The 12,211-nt window shown below is 54.4% G+C and overlaps 1 protein-coding gene across 4 annotated transcripts; it reads right to left on the bottom strand.

The window, feature by feature from the left end:
• Positions 1-2,480: 2,480 nt before the first annotated feature.
• ITGB7 (integrin subunit beta 7) lies at positions 2,481-11,343 on the bottom strand. Of its 4 annotated transcripts, none has more exons than XM_068970979.1 (14): positions 11,143-11,343; positions 9,205-9,406; positions 8,950-9,120; positions 7,585-7,826; positions 7,064-7,222; positions 6,717-6,812; positions 6,459-6,548; positions 5,294-5,443; positions 4,803-4,996; positions 4,251-4,474; positions 3,795-4,014; positions 3,463-3,671; positions 2,979-3,139; positions 2,481-2,701 (listed from the first exon to the last, which is right to left on the bottom strand). In XM_068970979.1, exons 1-14 carry the CDS (start codon positions 11,341-11,343, stop codon positions 2,621-2,623), a joined length of 2,400 nt encoding a protein of 799 aa, XP_068827080.1. In that variant the 3' UTR covers positions 2,481-2,620. The 4 variants fall into 4 exon arrangements, with proteins under 4 accessions (XP_068827080.1, XP_068827082.1, XP_068827083.1 ...); XM_068970980.1 differs by having other exon boundaries at positions 2,684-2,801; XM_068970981.1 differs by lacking the exon at positions 6,717-6,812.
• Between the last annotated feature and the right edge of the window lie 868 nt (positions 11,344-12,211).

The following is a 12,211-nucleotide window of genomic DNA, read 5'->3' as shown; positions in this document are numbered from 1 at the left end:
GGAGGAACCTAATGTAGGTTTTACTGTTAACTATATTCTTTGCTCTTCTCTGCTCCAACACCACCACCTTATCTACACCCTCCCCAGAAGTGATCAGGGGTGTATGAGTGAGTGTGTGTGTGGTATGTGAGTGTTCGTGTTTGTATGCTTGGAGATGGCATATTGAGCCAAACCCTTCTCTAGCCCCAGCTCGGGAGGATGAGCATGAAACAGCTTCTCCTGACTGCCCCTCCCCCGAAACCTGAAGGCCTGAACCTTGAGGTTCAAGAGGAGCTGAAGAACTCAGCTTGAGGGGACTGGAGGGCTTCGTTTTGGAGGGTTTTTTTTTTAAGATTGATTCAACAGACTGCTGGTTAGGATGTTGCTAACCCAAGCCAGGGCTTGTGAATATGAATTTTCTAAAGTGAAATAAAAACCCTCTTTCTTCCTGCTAAGGAAAGGATCCTTATGGGAGGTTCTGGGGGTTTGGTTGACTCCCAGGTTGTGGGTTGTCCTGACGTATGAGGGTGTGGTGAGTAATTACAGAAGAATCATGGAAATTTGGTGAACCTGACTGGGCTGTCAGGAGTGGGTCTGAGATGGCAGTCTGCAGGAAGTGATTTCCTTTCACAGAAAAGGTAGGCAGCAGCACACTCCTGTTGCCTGTTCTGAAGGAGATGGGGGGCTCTCCATTCCTCTGAGGTGTGAGGATTTGGGGAAAAGAAGCGTGGCACCCTTTAGCTCTTCCCTGACAGCATCTGAGATCCTATGGGGAAACGCTGGGGAACGTGCCTGCAGCCTGCTCTCGCCTGGTTTTGTGTTGGCATGTTTGACATGGTCCAGAAACTAGACGGTGAGTCCTGAAACCAGCCCTTCTTGGTCCCTGCAAGTAGGGCCTCTTTCTGCATGTGAGCCAGGCCCTCTCTGTTAGAGAGCTCTGCTGGGGGCTAGTGTTTGTCTCGGACGCACTTAGAAAACTCCTTCCGGACGATGCTTTTAAAAAGTGGAAGACTTCGCTCCCTGCCGCCTATAGCTAGTCAGCTTAGGATTGGGGGTGTGTGTGGAGAGAATCACATTAGTGAGGTGTGCCCCTGCATGTGCGAATGTGTGTTTAGGTCCGAATGTGCCCTAGCCCCCTACAGGCGTCGGCTTCCTGCTTGGATGTGTGGGGGAGAGGGAACTTCTAAGCATATGTGCAGAGAGCCATACCAGAACCACCCCTGCCGAGGACTGGGTGAGTGGAAACTCAGGAGCAGGTGGTTAGCTCAGTTGTCCAGGTGCTGATGTTCATGAGGCCATGGATTTGTGAGGAGAGGGGAACAGAGAGGCAGAAGGAGTGACTTAGTGCCCAAGAGTCCCACTTACACCCCAGGGAGATCACAGACCGCTGCAAAGGCTCCTGGGCCCAACATTCCACCCCTCTGCTGGGTGGGGTCTAGCACTGGAAAGATGCCTCAGGTGTGTCTGGAGTGAAGGGAACGGCGGTGGGGCCAGCTCTTAAGAGACCAGGACATGGGATTCAGGGACCTGGGAAAGAGTAGCGCCAGTTCCTGGGTGGGCTGCTGGACCGGACCCCACCAGCCCTGCCCTTCCCAGCACCTCAAGTCTTTTCCGTCCACCCTGCCTCCAACAACCTCTTGTCATCACTTAGCTACTGATTGTGCCCCATGGCTTGACGTTGGAGGGTTAAATGAGGTGTGGGGTCCCACCACAACTTTTAACCCTCTCCCCAGATGTTCTCTGCCTCTATGTGGCCCTGGGGCTTTTATCTTAATCCCTCCCACCCCACCCTTCCTCTCCACTTCTTTTTTTTTTTTAATATACTTATTTTGCTATTAGGGGAGGGGAATATCAAATGAACAAGATCACTTTTAAATGGTAGTTTTTATAAGATGTTATAAACTTGTATCTTTTTACCATTAAAGTGCAGTATATGTTCCTTCGTGATATATTTAGGATATTTAAATAAAACGGGGCTTTTGTACATACTATCTCCTCTTTGGGAGGAACATCCTTGGGAGAAGTTTTTTCACTGGGGCCAAAGTAGTTTTATTTTTTCCCACCAAATGTAACCAACCACCCCACAGCTTACAGCACCCTACGAGCTCCCCTTTGCAGAGGCACAACAAGCAGCAGTAAAAACAGGCTATCAGTTCTGAATAAGGAAAGAAAATAAATGTAGCAGGACAGAATGAGGCTAGACACCAGCCGAGGCAGCGTTTCTCCAAGTGTGGCCTGTTGCGCTCCTTGGTCAGCTTAGCTGAGGGTTCACTCGCCCACCCAGCCCGGTGCTGCTGCTCCCCATGCAGCCCATGTCACTCTTGCGCACTGTTACGCTTGATAAACTCTCCCTCACCCTGCCCTCAGGTGGTAGGGGGAGGAATGCATGTGAGCTTCCCTGAGGCCCAGGCTCCACAACATTTCCTGGCCTGAGGTAAAACAAGCTGACAGGTGTGCTCTCAGTCAAGACTTTATTGTAGACCTGGGTGGGATAGCCCCCACTCCTTGTGAGGTAGCTAGGGAAGCAAGGTTGCAGCAGGAGGCAGCCCTTTCAATGCCCCTGCCAAGCTGTAGCCTGATCCACCCCACGCCTCAACTCCTGTCCCAGAGAAGAGCCCTGCAGTGATTTTCTCTCCCCACTTCAGAGAAGGGGGCTGTCTGCCTCTTGAAAGCGGGGGTTGACAGTGGTCGTGATGGCGCTTTGGTAGAGAGGATTGTGGTCCTGCAGAAAGAAGTTGCCAGTGATGAGGAAAACTCCCAGGACTCCTCTTTTATCTAGGTGTAAGAGGCCAGCCTAGAAACTTGAGCAGGAACCCCAGGAACTGATGGAAATGAGCAGAGGAACCAGGGTAAGCCTGCAGAGGCGGCACAGGCCTGGGGTGTGGGGTGTGTAGAAGGAATGGGGCAGAGTTGGGGATGGTGAAGCAGAAAGCAAAACCCCTGTAACCAGGGGAAGCATGGAAGACCCCACCCAGTCGGGGAGGAGGCAGCCTCCTCACCTGCTTCCAGTTGAGATGCTGCCGCTCCTTTTCAAAACGGTGGAATTCTCGGCGGTCGTAGATCTCCACCGAGAGCCGGTAAGCGAGGACCAGTCCCAGTCCCACTGCCACGATGCCCCCCACGCAGCCCAGCACAATGATTTGGGTGTGGTCTGCTCCCTCTATGGGGAAGAAACAGTGGACTTCTGGGGGCCAGGGCCTAGGAATTGATCACCCGTCACCCACAATGTGTCCAGCCCCATCAACCTCCCTCGTCCTGCCTGTCATTGAAAACAAAGGGAACTTCCACAGGATCAGGCTTATCCCAGCACTCAGGGCCTCAGCCAGGTCCACTTGATCCAGCATCTGTACTCCGCTTGCTTCACAGCTCTGCTTCAGTCCCCAGCCTGATTGCCTGGCGTCTTCACCTCCAGAGTTCTGGCCCCCTACCCATTAAACTTGCAGAGCTTCATGTGGCATGTCCACAGTATCCCTCCCCACTTACCCTCTGGAGGTCTCACTGTGAGCACAACTCTGCCTCCAGCTACATCCTCTGCCAGAAAGAAGAAGAGCTGGTTGTCCTGGGTCCTCTCTTTACACCAGCTGTCATCCAGGGTAGGGGTCAATACCAGAGTCATGTTGGCATGGGCACACGCTGTGCTGCAGTTCATGGCCAGGGGACCAGTCCCAAAGGCTTTGCACTCTGCGCAGTCCCTGTCCAGTGGGTGCCAGTAAGTTACCAGCTGGACAGCTGTCACCAGATGACCCACAGAAAGAGCAGGTGGGCGGGAGGGGCTCAGTGAGCCCAGTTCCCAAGGTCAAGGCCTGAGGGCTCACCTGTGTGTCTCGCATGGTGTCTTGCAGCCTGAGCACTGATCACAGAGGGCACCATAGTAGCCGTCGTTGCACTGGCAGCGGTTGCAATTGCAGTGTCCGTGCCCACTGCAGAGCCCTCCGTCAGGACTGACACACTTGTCCATGTCGCCGCTGCATTCACATGCTCTGCCCGTGCGGTTGGCGTGACAGTGGCACACTCCACATTGGCAACGGCCAAAGCCTGAGGTAGGGCCACACGGAGGGTGACAACCATCCTCCCCACAGCCACTGAGCACCACATGCCATCACAGGCTGCCTAGAGCTGATCTGCTCCTGTGCATCCATTTCCCTCGAGTGTGTCAGACCACCTCCAACCCCTACATCACAGCCTGATTCCTGCCCTTAAGAAGTTCCCAGAGCCTCAATGCCCTTGGGGGGCCACTCTGACCCCAGCCCTCTCCCCAAGTCTCCAGGTACCTCCGCAGAGGATGCCCTCGTGTCGCTCACAGCTGGCATCGTCACACTCGCACAGATGTCCGGAGCTCTGCCCGCTGCAGGTGCAGCGTCCACACTGGCACTGTCCCCTCCCGCTGCACAGGGGTCCTGTGCCATTGGGGGCCCGGCACCCAGACTCCAGATCTGGGGAGGATAGCTCAGCCTCCGAACACTCACAGAGTTGACCCAGGCGGCCGGGGACACAGCTGGGAGGGGAAGGGAAGAGAGGGAAAGGAGGGATCAGAGAATTTGACCATGTCTTGACCTGCCTTTCCCCAAACTCTAAACCTAAGATCTCAAGATAGCTGGAGAGAGAGCAGAGGCTGAGAGGAGCATGGACTATAACGGAGTTCTGAGGAGCAGAAGAGCAGGGGGAGCTGGAGTGGAGGGAAGAAGCTTCAGGAGGTGAAAGTCAGGGTGGAGGCTTGGAAGGTCTACGAAAAAGATACCTAGAGACAGCCGCGGGTGGAGGGATGGAGGGTGAGGTGGGAGGAGTACGCGGGAGCCATATGGGTGAGGGAAGAGGGCTCTCACCTGCACACCCCACACTGGAGGTGCCCCTGGCCATCACTGCAGTGAGGAGCCTGGAGCTGGGCGTCACTGCAGTTACAGTCACACAGTGTGTGCAACTCCACAGTCAGCTCCTCAGAGAAGCCACGGGCTCGGAACCTCAGCAGATGAGGCTCTGGGAGGCAGCGGGTAGCTTGGAAAGTAACCCAAAAATTCACCTGAGGACAGGGCAGGGGGGATTCATACTAAGATCCTGTGTGCATACACACTCCTGTGCGTGTACACACACCGCAAACCCATTGGTCATCCAGAACCTTGCTTAGCGAATGAAGGGACAGGGTCATGCTAACACCCATCTCCTAGAACCATTTGAGGAAGCTGCTCATTAAAGTGTCTCAGAAAGGATGGGTGGAGGATACCCCAGGCTTTTTACATTGTTTCCCAGGCCTGTCCCCCCATCCCCTCCTGCCTGCTCAATTTCCCCCCCCATCCCACCCCACACCCTTCCTTCTCACCGTCTGGTTGATTCGGACGTGGTTGCACTGGCCCCAGTCGGCAGCTTCACCGTGTCTCTTCTCAGAATCCCCACACTGAGATTCATAAGAGATGTGGACCCCCGGAGGGAGAAGAGAGTCGTGTTCGAGGGTCACAGTGGATGACAGGCTCTGGGGAAAGAGCGAGAGAGAGTGACCATGTGAAGGCCGGTTACAGCTCAGGCCCTCTCCAGCTGTTCCGCATCCTGCCGGAACCCCGCCCTCAGCCCACCTGGGGGCTCTTTCTGCTCTGCCCAGTCAGGAGGAGTTTCTGCAGGAAGGACCTGGGATGACCTTGAGCGAGAACACAGGGTCCAGAAGTTTCCAACACGGCATCTCAGTGCCGCTGTGGCAAAGACCTGGTGGGGCTCAGGGGCTAGCCAGCACTGTAAACGTAGTAGCTAGCTTTTTCAAACCTCATGTCTGGACATGTAATCTGTGAGCATACAAGGTCTAAAGAGCAGATTCTTTCAATTGAGTTTGTCCTGGGAAATTTGATCTTGTCTCCCATTTTTTTCACCATGGGTTTAGAACACAGTCTCTGTTATCAAGAAGCCTACAGTCGAGTTGCAGAGATAAGACCTAACCCCAAGAAACATGAATTTTTATGGTTCTGTCTACCTGTAAAATTCTATGGTTCCTGTGAAGAATATCTCTGAATTATTGATAAGCTTATAGTGAAGGCAATCTCCAGATATGACATTCTTTATGTATAGACAAGTGCCAGCCCTTGCGTCTGTTATCTATGTGATCTTGGGCAAGTCACTTAGCCTCCTCCCTGCGTCTGTATCCCCATGGATAAAACTAGAAAAATAGTTTCCAAGCAGGGAGGGGTTTTAGTGGAGTAAAAGAGACATCAAACAGTGTATACTTGGGATGGTGCTTGGCATGAAATAAAAACTCAATCAATATTAATTCCCTTTCTTGCCCAGAGCTGTGCTTCATGCTCTGTACAAATCAGGCACTTAAGGTTTATGAATGAGTGCAAGACTGAGTGACTGAGCTGTTAATGACGGCCACACACACAGACTGTAGGCAGGAGCTGTGGGGTGTGATACCAACAGGTGATTGTCCTCTTGGTTCTGCCATCCTACCTGGGGGTCCCTTTCCATTTTCCCCAGTGCCCCCCACCCACCCAGCCCCTCACATTATAAGCATCCATGATGAGCTGCACCACATTGCTGGAGTCCTCACTCAGCTCCCCTACTGCAGACTTGGGAATCAGCTTACTCAGCTCCTGTGATGGGGGGAGTTGAAGGAAATGGTGGGTCACAACTCTCAGGAAATAAGCTTGCGGATGGAGGAGGGACTCTGGAAGAAGGGCATATCGGGAGAGGAAAATGGGCCTTTGAGGGAGCTGAGAAAGGCTGGGCATGGGAGGGTTTGGCATTCACACAGCTCTTACCCGGTAGACAGGCAGTGTGGCGCTGGTGACAGCAAAAATGGGCTGAATGTTTGCTGCAGAGAGGGCCTGGGCTACTTGACCCACGGAGGGGTAGTCCTGGAGCAAGGAGTAGGGACAAGGTGAGTACCCCAGGCCCCCTCACAGAATGCAGGGGGTGCCCTGAAACTCCAGAGTTCCACCAGCTAGAAGGAGGGGAGGGGCTGGGGAGTGGAGGGACGTGGAGAGGAGGAGCTGCTGGGGAGGATGGCGGGGTGGCCATCGTAAGGACAGTGAGGCTACAGGGAGAGGTCCTGGGAGGAGCAGAGGTGTGGGTCCCACAGGGAGGGCGGGGAAGGGTAGTGACTCACAAACTCTGGGCTGCGGCTGTAGAGGCCATTGCTGTCCAAGTGGCAGTGCCCGTCGCTGGGCATGAAGATGCCGCCCAGCTTGCCATCCCCAGCTGTGTGGAATGTGTCATCTGACGTGAACACCAGCAGACGGGACACATTTCTCCAGCCAATCTGCTTCTGGAGTGGGGTGGGTGGTAGGCTGTGCACCTGAGCCATGGAGGGCCCTTGAGCTACACCCACCAGCTCTACTAGCCAAGGATTTGGCCGGCCTCATTCTGACTCAGTTTGTCCATCCTCCTGTCTCCAGCTCCTTGCTTCTCCCCAAATAGGGTTGCTGCTAGTGGAGGCCTTGTAAATTAGAAAAGCATGCCTCTTCCTCTAGACATTTCACTCCAATCCACCAGGAAATTGTCAAATGTGCAAACTATAGGGACTATAGTACAAAGGGCACCCCCTAGAACTGTGCACTGACTAACCACAGGTGCCCATCTTGGCTCCAACCAGCTCATCCGACTCAAAGACCCTCCCCACCCCCTCACCTGGCAGAGGGCAGCCTGCAGAATGGCATCAAAGCCACCTTCGGGCGAGTCCAGGTTGCCGGACACGTTCTGGCGTCCCACCTCCCGCTCGAAGGCCTTTGCATCCCCAGTGAGGGACAGCACATGGTGAAAACTGAAGGGTGACTGGCAGCTCTCCAGCCGGGAGGGGCAGGGGTGGCGAAGCTTGGAGGGCACTGTGCTCACGAAGGGCAGCACCGTTTTGTCCACGAAGGAGCCAAAGCCTGGGAGAGTCATGAAGGCAGTGGCAGACATCACTGGATGGGGGCTGCTGCTGAGGACTCAGGAAGGGAGTCCCCAAGAACTGGGGTGGGGGCAGTCACAGAGGAGCTCATGGGAGAGGGTGCTCCTAAAGGGCCAGGGACCCAGGACCCAGCAGGGGCAAAGGGGCGAGTGCACAGGCTCAGGGAAGTGGGGAATGGATATGAGGAGGAGGACATGATGGTGGCAGGGGTTTGGTGGAAGCTAAAGAAGGCTCGAGTGTGCAGTGTAGTAACGGCAGCAGCAGCAGAAGACGACCCAGGGGATGGTGAACAGAGGGATGTGAGCAGTGGGTGTAGCAGGGATGGTGCATTTAGACCTTGGCCAGGAGACGAGGCATCAGGAGTGTCCAGGTGGTACATCTGATGCTGGGAGCTGTCGGAACACAGTCTCTCCAGATTTGGGGCTTCAGTTACCCTTCCAGTAAAATGAGAAGTCCTACAGGACCGACTCTTAAAGCTCCCCTAGCTCTGACCTAGAAGATGTCTCTGGGGATAGATATCAGGAACCCGTGGCCTGGCCAGGTCTGTTAGAAACCAGGAGAGGCCACGAGTGTTCCGAGGCTTCATTTCTATGCCCCGGGGAACCGGCTTGCAGGAAAAAAGCAACTCAGGGCAGCCTCTCACCTGAGTCTGCCTGCTCTCTCTCCCCTTGAGAGCACGCTTTCACGTAAATAAACCCTCGCTTTACTTTCTTGTCCTATGTTTAGTCACTCAGTGGTGTCCGACTCCTTGCGACCCTATAGACTGGAGCCTGCCAGGCTCCTCTGTCCATGGGATTCTCCAGGCAAGAATAACAAGTGGGTGGCCATGCCCTCCTCCAGGGAATCTTCCCAATCCAGGGATCGAACCCAGGTCTTCCTCATTGCAGGTGGATTCTTTTTGTCTGAGCCATACGGAAGCCCAGGACTACTGGAGTGGGTAGCCTATCCCATCTCCAGGGAATCTTCTCGATTACTTTCTTGGGGGGGGGGGGCAGGAGAGGGCAGGTGAGGCCCTTGTGTTTCCTAGGCATTGGCAGAGGCTGGGGTGCGGCTGGTTAGAGGCAGAGGGCAGGCAGGAGCGGGCAGGGCTCCGCGGGGCTTACCGATGCGCACGGAGTCAGTGACCTCCTGCAACCGCACCAGCAGCGCGTGCCCGAGCTGTCGCACGCGCTCCAGGTCGTCCTTCATGGAGTAGCTCAGGTCCATAAGGTAGTACAGGTCCACGGGGTATCCCTCCGCTCGAAGGAAGCGTACCCGGAGCTGCTGGGGCTCTCCTGCGGGTGGAGGTGGGGGGGAGGTCAGCCGGGCGCGGTGGAATCCCAGCCCCCGGCCTGACTGCCCCCCACCCCCTAACTCACCCGGCCGCAGCGTGACCCGGACCCGCTGCGGCGCCAGCTGGGTGGCCCCCTCGCCGCGGGTGCCCTGGCTGAGCGGGTCGTCCTGCAGCATCTCCTGCCGGCCGCGGGGCTCCTCCAGCTCCCCCGGGAGGCAGCCCCGGGCCAGCAGCTCTTCTCGCCGAGCACAGCGCCGTGCCTCCGCCTCCCCGGACGCCGTGAAGTTCTGCGCGGTAAGGGGAGGCGCGTGTGGAACCCTGATCCCCCGAAACCCTCAGCCCGGATCCCAGAACCACCCTGCCATCCTGGCCACTTCCAAGCCCTCCCCTGTCAGGCAACTCCCTGAGCCCTGCACCCACCCCCAATTCCCTCCCCTCCCTTCCTTCCACAGCTACCCTCGAACCTCGTACTTACTTCCTTGTCCAGAGCCCACTTCCTACAGCATCCCCCTTTTCCTACCCTTATCTCGACACCCCCTTTCCGCCAGATACCTACCTCTCACCTCCCCCAGCAGGACAGAGATCTTAGGGACCTCACTACCATTAAAAAAGGAAGAATCTGTCTTCCTAGTCCACCCCCCACCGCCCCCCACCCCACCCCCACCGGAGTCCCCCCCCATCCCCCGGCAAACTCAGGCCAAAATGGGAAGGGGGTCAGATTAAGACAGTCCCTGGGAAGGGAAACGATAGCGACAGAAGAGAATACCCGCTTCCCCTCAGCGTGTCTGGTACCCTGGGACTGGCTGGGGAGCCACAGGGGAAGGAAATGGTTAGAGCAGCTTCTCAGCTGGCCCAGGTGCCAGCCAGGGTCTGGTCTGGGGACTGGAGGAGACTGACACGTACCCAGCTGGCCCAAGCGTCCCTGCCTGGCTCCTCTGGCCTGGCACCTCTCCTCTCTGCCTCCTGCTGACTCTGTCTTCCCCTTCCAGGCCTCCCAGATTCACTACGTGCTTTTCTCCTGGACCCACTCAGCTCTGGAGCTCTGTCTTCCCATGAGTGTGCCCGCATTTCTTATCTCATCTAACTCTCCATTTTCTGTGAGACAGTTCTGCCCCATCCCCCCAGCTCAGGCACCCTTTGTGCTCTGCTACACCAGAGCCCTGTCTCTTTAAGGCATGAACAAAGAACAGCTTTGTTTGACCAGCCAGGGAGACACCCTCTCCCCCACCCCCCACATCCTTCTTGCCACTTAGGTAGTTCAAGCCTTTGCCCCAAAGCCCATAGGCTTCCAGCTCCTTCCAGCCTACCCTCCCAGTCATAGGCTGCTGCATACCCAGGAACACACCTCCACCCCCAACCCAGATCCAGAAACCCAATCACACACTTTTTGCAGTGGACTGACCCCCAACATGATAGTATGTGGAGTTAGGGCCTTAGAGAATAAATTAAGGTTAGATGAGGTCATGCGAGTAGAGCCCTCATGATCTATTGATTAGATCCCTATAAGAAGAAACACCAGAGAGCTTGTCTGCAGCCCATCGGCAAGCCAGGAAGAGAGCTCTCACTAGGAACTGAATCAGCTACCACCTTGATCTGGGATTTCACATCCTCAATCAATTTGTTTGTGAAATAAATTCCTGTCACTTAAGCCCCCCCAGTCTATGGTATTTTGACAACCCCAAGCTGACAAATACACTTTCTCATGGATATACCCACAAAAGATCCCTCTCGCTATACACAAGCAAGAGTTCGGTGAGAACATGCTTCCTCCAAGTTTAAGTCACAAGTCTTCTCCATATATACACAGATACACGGATGCAGACAGACATGTATGCAGAGGACTCTTGCATGCATGTGTGTGCCCACACACATACAATCATAGACAGAAGTCATATGTGCACAAACTCAGTCATATACAGGACTAGAGCGTACCCAGAAAGCCACACGTGTACCCACACAATCATACTTGTATATCCAGGTTGCACACACACACACAGTTCAGAGGTCAAAGGCCCATCTTTACCAGTTGCTTGCACCAGGCACAGCTCGGGTGTGAGAGGATGCACTTTTGGCAGGAGGGAGCTGGCTGGCAGGACCCTGGCTGGAACAGATTGGGATCCCTCCACTCTGTGGCCTCCTGTGGGGATGAGCTCTTGGCGTCCAACTCACTTTCACCTCTGCTCAGGGCCAGCAGGAAAACAAGGACCATTGACAAAGCCACCATGGTCTGTAATAGGATATAAAGGGGGTCACGTGGGTCCTCAGGAAGGGCCCCCAAACTCTTGGTCCTCTAAACTTAGCCTGTGGTTGTCCCTCTCAAAACTCTACCCCAACTCTTTATCTCCCCCCATAGTTTCACTTCCCCCTGTGGATTCAGCAGTTTCTTCAAAATGGCAGGAAAGGGCACGTTCCAGGCTGGGGTAGGAGCCTTGGAAAAGACCTGTCCCTCCTGTGTGCAGACTTTATGAGGCCAGAGTGGGCAAAATGGTCTAAGCAAGAGTCTGGAGAGGGGACATGGGTGCAAGAAGGTCTGCACACAGGGCTCTTCACCAGTTCCAAGCTATAGTGGAAAGAGAACAAAACAGAGAGGAAATGGACCAGGTCTGGTCCAGTCTCAGTCACTCACTGGCTGGTGTCAAGTCAAACTTTCTCTCTGAGCCTTAGTTTCCATAACTTAAAGTAAGTGAGCTGAAAAAAAAATAATCTGACATTCCTTGTAGCTTTCATAACCATGGATTCTAAAGGAAGAGGGCCAGGGGCTGTAAATAAGGGAGGGTGGGAAGTCAGGGATTAGGAATGAGAGGAAAGAATGCTGGAGCAGATGAGGGAGTATGTGAAAAAGGCAGGGAAATCAGCTGTAATTAACTAACATGACAGCAAGAGGAATCATAATTAGACCTTAAGAAGAGCTGTCTAAAAGTCTGAGATAATGAAGAAAGGAAGGCCAGAGTTGGTAAATTTTTCTCTTTATTGTACATTGCACAAAGGGGATCTAGAGTTTTGGAGAAAGAGCTTGAAGTCAGGGTAATTCCTGGAATGACCTGTATGGAAGACCAGGCAAATTTGAGAATTTTAAAAATTTATTAATTGGG

The sequence above is a fragment of the Capricornis sumatraensis genome, chromosome 4 (genome assembly GCF_032405125.1).
Source record: "Capricornis sumatraensis isolate serow.1 chromosome 4, serow.2, whole genome shotgun sequence".
Lineage (NCBI taxonomy): Eukaryota > Metazoa > Chordata > Mammalia > Artiodactyla > Bovidae > Capricornis > Capricornis sumatraensis.
Note: the sequence above shows the minus strand (reverse complement) of the source record. Positions and strands in the feature narration are given on the sequence as shown.